General features: G+C 43.8%; 1 protein-coding gene across 2 annotated transcripts in view; it reads right to left on the reverse strand.

Moving 5' to 3' along the window:
• GANAB (glucosidase II alpha subunit) overlaps positions 1-7429 on the reverse strand; it is a 39365-nt gene extending 31936 nt beyond the window's left edge. For both annotated transcript variants that reach the window (XM_042440235.1, XM_042440234.1), the window contains exons 1-4: positions 7361-7429; positions 2572-2667; positions 2142-2250; positions 1455-1582 (exon numbers count right to left, since the gene is read on the reverse strand). In XM_042440235.1, the coding sequence (XP_042296169.1) occupies positions 1455-1582; positions 2142-2250; positions 2572-2667; positions 7361-7389 (362 nt within the window). In that variant the 5' untranslated portion in view covers positions 7390-7429. The remainder of the gene's footprint in view (positions 1-1454; positions 1583-2141; positions 2251-2571; positions 2668-7360) is intronic.
• Positions 7430-7496: the final 67 nt, after the last annotated feature.

Consider the following 7496-nt stretch of genomic DNA (forward strand, 5'->3'; position numbering starts at 1 on the left):
TAACTAGAATGGCTAATGTAAGGGTGGGGAACTGGACATGCTGGCTGTTGGAGTTTGGGACTCTAATATCATGTAGACAGCCCCAGGTTTCCTAGCCTTGGCTAGAGTTGGAAGAGACCACAAGGGCCACTCAGTCCAATCCCCTGCCATGCAGGAACTCTCAGTCAACGTATACCCAAGAGCATGCATTCATTTGGGACTTCTTAGTTCAGAGGGGAAAACGCCTACACAACTAACGGAAAATATGAAAAACAAGAATGCATGTCATAGAGTAGAGAGCTTCCTTCTGAGCCACTTTGTCCTGCAAATCTAGAACATGAAATTGCCCAATGAAGCTGACAGGTAGTACATTCAAGTCTAGCAAAAAAAAAGTACCTTTTTGCACATGGCACTAAGTTAATATATGGAACTCAGTATCACAATATTTGGTGATTACCACTAGCATAATGGATTAGACATTTATTAAATAGAAGAGTAGGCAATCTATATTAGCAATGATGGCTCTGTGGACCTGCAGGTTCAATACCCTTATGCCTCTGAATACCAAATTAGGCTGAGTAGATTAGGTGAAGCAAACAGCTTTCTGGAGTTGTCTGGCTGATCACTGTGTAATAGATGCTGAACTAAATAGGACAACTAGTCTAATCTGGCAGCACTCTCCTTACAGCAAACCCTCCTGCGCATATGTTGGATTACAACATTCAACATCTGTGAGAATTGTAACTGAACATATCAAGAAACTAGGCAGGCTACCCTGTATTCTTCCTTTTCACTCCTGAACAACTGAAGTATTTTTCTGAATCTTTCCAATAATTTTTCTAGTTACAGTGTTTGTCCAGATCTTCCACTGTTGCTGCCTAGCACATTCACATAAGTAGTAGATTGCTTCTGGATGTATTAGCTTATTATGGCTCTTAAAATCGGTGCCTCCTCCACTATAATGAAACCACCGAGAGACCTCCCCTTCTCCAGGAATTTGAGCCTTTTTAGAGCCTTTTAAACTAGAAAAGGACATAACACCTTGTAGCTGAGCCAAAAATTCCACTTGAATCTTGAATTTTCTGTCATTTACTTGTATGCGCCTGCGCATTAATGTTCAGATGCAGATAATTTCAAAAACAAAACAAAAATCATCTGCTTTTCTCACCACCTGCACAATTTTAAAAGCCTCTTTATATAAGTTTTAAAAGCCTTCATATGCACTGCCTTATTTTGTTGGCATCACATACCTTGCACATGACATTGTTCAAATTTTAATTGGTCTACAATCCTGGAACCCTGAGTCCTATTCCCTCTCCATCATACTGAACTCCACACGGGAAGGGAAGGCTTCCTAGGAATGTTGTGAAACATCTAGCTCTGGAGAAAAGAGTCTTACCAAACTCCCATACTGCAATACAACCCACTCAAACACTTCTAGATGCATTGGGATCTATGGTCTTCCAGCCACATACCTGGTGGTGGGTGGATCTTGGACTAACACATCGGGTACCTCATAGCGAGGTTTGAGTGGATTCAACTCATTGATTCGGATCCGGGTCATATTCCCTTTCAAGCCATATAGCTCAAGGAGGAGAGGAACCTAGAAGGTGAGAGGATGGTCAAGATGAATTGTGGTCCTTCAAATGTTAACTGTGTGTAGCTGTCATCACCCTGGTCAGCTGTGCTTGTTGGGGCTGACTGGAGTTTCATTCTGGGAGTCTCTATCAAGGGAACCTTATGCTGGCTCCCTTTCTGTTGTCCTTTTGTCATCAGGTAAAAACCTTTTTCAGGTAGGCCTTTAGAATTTAAACTGGGTTGCCAACGAAGAGCATTAACAGGTGGATCAATGCATGATCTTGGAACAAATCGCATTTTCTCAGCCTCAGAGAAAAACAAAGGCAAACCCTCTCTGAACAAATCTTGCCAAGAAAACCCTGTGATGCCTTAGCATCACCAAGTCAGAAACGATTTGAAAGGCACATAACAACTGCAACTGGGCAATATATCACTTGTTTTGTTACCAGTGTGCTTCAACTATTTTAAACCAGTTTTTATATTTTAATTATATTTATCTTTAGTTGACTACTGTTGATTATCTTGAGGATCAATTTTAGGCTGAAAAAGTGAGAAATAAATTTAATAAAAATCATTTAATTTACCTTGTTAATTTCATTGACAAGCTGGATTTTCAAAGAATCTTGGCTGAGTTGCAGTGAGTCCAGTAAAGCCCTGTAAGGAGAACTTCTGGCCTTCACATTCCGCTGGCGTCTGGGGTTCAAGGGAAATTACAGTTAGCCATATCTTCACTGCCATCTTTCCCCATCTTCGGAAAACAACAGCTTGACTAACTCCACACATCATCATCAATTTATATCCTGTCTTCTTCCCACTCTGGGATTCAAGGCAGTTTACACAATTGATACAGATACAATTAAATACTTCACTCGCAAGAAGAAAGTATGCTACTTTAGGACAGAGGAACTTTACCCAGTCCTTCATTACTATTCCAGGGAAGTGAGATAGAGAAATTCACTCCAGCCTATTTTCCCTCAGTTTTCCTCTTCTACAGCCAGGAGACCCACAACTTACTTGCAAAAGGCACTCTGGTCACAAGTCTTGAAGTTGCTTCTGTCCACAGCAGAGATGACTGTCAGGAAAAGAGTGAGCCAAACAGCAGTGGCCAACCTGGGAATAGTGGGAATGAAGACATTTCAGACAATGTATGAGTTCATGGATTATACTACTGCATGATGTTGCAAAGGCTGCTGACCAAAAGAAAAGGCCAGGCAGATTTAGAGGTAGTAGTCAAGCAGAGCTAATATTCATGTAATTTCCGCTGTATGGAAGCAACCAAAGACAGCACCAATTGTGAGTATCAAGAAGAGTCTAGCTATCTAGAAACTGGGCAGGGACGTAGCCAGGATATTAGGAAGGGGGGGTCCAGACTAAGTGCCACCATTATAATGGGGCTTGGGTGCGGCAGCGCAACAGTACATGCCATTCATTTTTCTAATGGAAGGGGGGGGGGTCCGGACTCCAAGATCCCCCCCCCCTTGGCTACATCCCTGAACTGGGCTAAGAGGTCATTTTGTCCATTCCAACAAACAATTTTCATATTCTTTCAAAACAAACAGCCCAATTGGAGCTGGAAATGAACCAATAGCCAGTAAAGCTGTTTCAACAAAGGTACCAAATGATATGTAACTAAGGCATATGTCATCATAGACAGATGTAACTTCTCCAGAATGGACACAGCCGACACACTAGTCTGAAATATGCAAATAAACTCCTGGCCATTACTGAAACCTGGACATCCGAGATAAGGGCCAAGTCTAGAAGTACACTCAAATTATGAACCTGAGATTTCAGGAAGAATGTAACCAATATAGGTTAAACCTCTATCCCATGATCTGCCTTTGGACTGACCAGGAACACCACTTTCTTGTCTGGATTAAATTTCAATTTGTTTACCCTTATGCAGTCTGTTACCAACAGTAGACACCAGTTTAGTACCAAATCAACTCCTTTGGAGTTAGAGGGAAAGGAGAGACCATCAGCATACCTATAAATAAATACATGCATGATTACAGGCCCAACTATGGGATCCACATCCAAAACTGCACCCAAAAATGACCACTCTCTCTCAAATTCATTTGCAACATGATTCATAAACAGTTAGAAGAGATCACAAGGGTCATCCTCTCAAACGCTCTGCCATGCAGGAATGCACAATTAAACCACACCTGACAGATGGTCATCCAGCCTTTGTTTAAAAGCCTCCAAAGGAGATTTCACCATATTTCACCAGAAAGAGAAAGGTAGGCCTTCCCATCCGGTCTCACTAAAGGAACTGAACCCTTCCCACAAGGCATCTGACTCCATCTTGGCCTGTGAGGGGGAGAGAGGGTGGGCCAATGCCATCAGGCCTATCCTTAAGATACAGAGCCCTCCATCTGTCCATCTGCCTTGGTCTAGGCCTCAGAGGGAGAGAAGAATGCTGGACCTGATCCCCTTCCCCTCAACCATTCCCTTCTCCTTTTGTGTCGTGTCTTCTTAGATTGTAAGCATGAAGGCAGGGAACCGTCTAATTAAATGATTTTATGTACAGTGCTGTGTAAATTTACAGCGCTATATAAATAAAGCTTAATAATAATAATAATAATAATAATAATAATAATAATTCCAAGGCAGTGTGTTCACAACTCGATGGTTTCCTTCCAGAACACTTACTGTCTCCACTACAGCAATAAAAGCTGGGCAAAAATCAGAGTGATTCAGGATTGTTTCACAATTAATGCAGTTGGACACCACTTCACCAGTTATGGCTCCATCCTATGCAACCCTAAGATGTGTAATTTGTTGTGGCACAAGGGCTCTCTGACAGAGAAGGCTAAATATTTCACAAAATTACAAATCCTGGAATTCCACAGCACTGAGCCATTGTAGTTGAAGCGGTATCAAGCGGCATTAATTCTGCAGTGCAGATGCAGCCCAGGTTTCAGATCCTTTCCAGACCCAGCTAGACACGGCAGGCATCAAACGTGAGACATGGGACATGAAAAACATGTATTTGGTCACTGAAGTATGTCTCTTTCCTAAGCCGTGGCAACAAATGAGCAAGGGTTTCACAACCAAAAGGCTCTGTGCACCTTCTAAATGAGATTGTGAACATTTCTTATATAAGGTAACTTGTAGGATTTGTATATGCAGAATATCCCAGTTTATAGCTCTTTTACACAATATGGAAATGTTACCACTTTGGACCACAGCTTCCAGAATCCTCCAGCCATAACTGATTAAAAAACCCCCACAGCTTTTCCAGGTTGTACTCTTTGCATGCCAAGGATATTCCAATACACACTCCATGCCAATACTGTTGCATAGGAAGGGAGCAAAGAGCAGACATCTCTTCAACTACCAGTACAAAGGTCAGCAATAATTCTGCCTAGGCTGCAATAAGGTATCTAAGCACACTGCAGGAACCATGCAGCAATGGCAAGGACAGCCCATCGAAGACCTCTCCACAAGTGAGAGGTCTCTGATGGGCCGTCCTTGCCATTGCTGGATATAACCAGGTTATAAAATTCCAGTGACGGACATGAAATCCTTCCCTTCTTTTGCAGTCCATGTCTTTCAAAATACAACCTACAAGTTCCTTGGAACAGGGAACCATCATTTTTTACCATTTTATATATCTCTTTGTGAGAGAGAGAATGAGAGAAAGAGACAGGCCAGATCAAGTATAGAAAGAGTTAGGTAGAAGGTTAGGTTTATTAGAGAGGTATTAGTTTGTAGTAGAAGGTAGAAGTCAGTGAAGAAAGAGTCGATAGATGATAGGGATAAGTAAGGTTAGAAAGAATAGGTTAAGAAGAGAATTTAGAGACTAGGAGGTAGAAAGAATAGTAAGGAGCGAGGAAGAAGGAGAAGGGAGAGGAATAGAGGGGAGGAAGGGAAAGTTGGAGAAGGAAAGGAAAAAGAAAGTCAAAGGATAGAAGTTAAAGTTTTAAGAATGATGTGATATATGTGATGAAATCTGAATGATTTGTATTTGTCTGACTGATTTATGTTAATGTGTATGATGGATTGTTTGGAATATTCAACAATAAACCATTACAAGAAAGAGAGAGAGAAGCCAAATGGTTGGGAACCGGTTGTGTCCCACATGCCTTTGGACTCCTAATTCCATGCTGGTTAACTAACGGTGATGCTGGCTAAGGTTGATGGAGGTTGCCGTTGCATGGTCTTCCCAGCTCCTACACAGGAACAGAAGGAAGAGCAATGGCAAGAGCAAGAGAAATCATTGCTAACATGCCATGCTCCCATTTCAAGAACCACAAACCTGGGGAGGATTTCGAGGGGTTTATAGAAATTATCTGTGGATCAGCACACATAACTACGCAAGCACAGCATGAAACCTAAAGCAACTAAAACCCACAGGATCTAAGAACTGCATCTTTCGCTTTCAGACAAAACATTGCTAGCACTCATAAATGTAAGCACTATTTTAAAACATTATTATAGTGTTCAGGAACATCCAATAGTTAAAAACATAAAGAAGTCAGCGCTGAACTTTGTAGCGACTGCAGATTGTACAAAGCGCAGCGGAGACGGAGCAAAGGGCTGCAGACTCGTTTCTGAATCACAGATCAACCATGGCTCTTCTTAGGAGATGGGAAGATGGTGAAGAAAAGGAGGGGAAGCCCTGGATCATGTAAAAATAATCCAGTTTGATACCACTTTCATAGAAATCATGGAGCTGGAAGAGTAAGGCGACCCTAAGGGCCTGGGTTTTATTTGTCAAGATTTCTCCAGAGGAGATTTTGCTATGGCTGTCCCTGAGGCTGAGAGAGTGTGACTTGCGTGCCTTTTTCCCCACTGAAGGTGACCCTAAGACTTGGGTTTTTCTTGCCATCCAGTGCAACCCCGTTCTTCCACGCAGGAACTCACGATCCAAGCACTCCCAACAGATGACCAACCAGCCTCTGTTTAAAAGCCTGTAAAGTAGGAGACTCCAATATATCCCCAGGCAGTATCTTCCATGGTCAAATAGCTCTTACTCTCAGGAAGTTCTTCCTAATGTTTAGATGGAATCTCTTTTCCTGTGGCTTCCATCCATTGCTCTGGGTCCTATTCTCTGGAGCAGCAGAAAACAAGCTTGCTCCCTCCTCAATATGACATCCCTTCAAATATTCAAACAGGGCTCTGATATCCCCGCTTAACCTTCTCTTCTCCAGGCTGAACACCCCCAGTTCCCTAAGTCTCTCCTCATAGGGCTTGCTGGTTTCTAGACTTGTCTCCATTTCGGCCACCCTCCTCTGGAGTCTGGACACACTCCAGCTTCTCAACATCCCTTTGGAATTGCGGTGCCCAGAACTGGACACAAGGCCTGACCAAAGCAGAACAGAGTGGCACTGTTACTCCCATTGATCTAGACACTACATTTCTACTGATGCAGCCTAGAACCACAACGACGACAATCACTGGTGCCACAACCAACTGCAGTTCCCAGAATTCCACAGCATGGAACCACGTCAGCTAAAGTGGCGTCAAACCGGATTCTTTCTGAGGCGTGGATGCAGCCTCCTGGAAAAGTCTGAGAAGAGGCTGGTGAATCCAGAAACGCAGGCCGCATCCACACTGGAAAAATAAACCGGTTTGGTACCGCTTTAAACTTGCTGTCTGACTCGAGGCTATGGAATTCTGGGAGTTGGAGTTTCTTGTGGGGCCCGGAGCGGAAGGAAAGGCGGCGCTAGAGAACAAGAAGCCACCGCGAACGCCGAGTTGGGGACGCGGAGGGCGAAGGGAGGAGAGCTGGGGCTGAGGGGACAGGCGGCGGGCCCGCATTCCGCCTTAACGGCCCCGCTCCCTTTCGCCTCACCTCCTCACAGAAGCCGCAGACGCCGCCATCTTGGGTCCTCACTGACCACGCCCCCCGCCCTTAGCCCCGCCCGAGGCCTCTCATTGGTTTCTGCTACAAAGGCCCGCCCTCGCTTCCCGACGCCGCCATCTTGGGC

Source organism: Sceloporus undulatus, chromosome 9 (assembly GCF_019175285.1).
Source record: "Sceloporus undulatus isolate JIND9_A2432 ecotype Alabama chromosome 9, SceUnd_v1.1, whole genome shotgun sequence".
NCBI lineage: Eukaryota > Metazoa > Chordata > Lepidosauria > Squamata > Phrynosomatidae > Sceloporus > Sceloporus undulatus.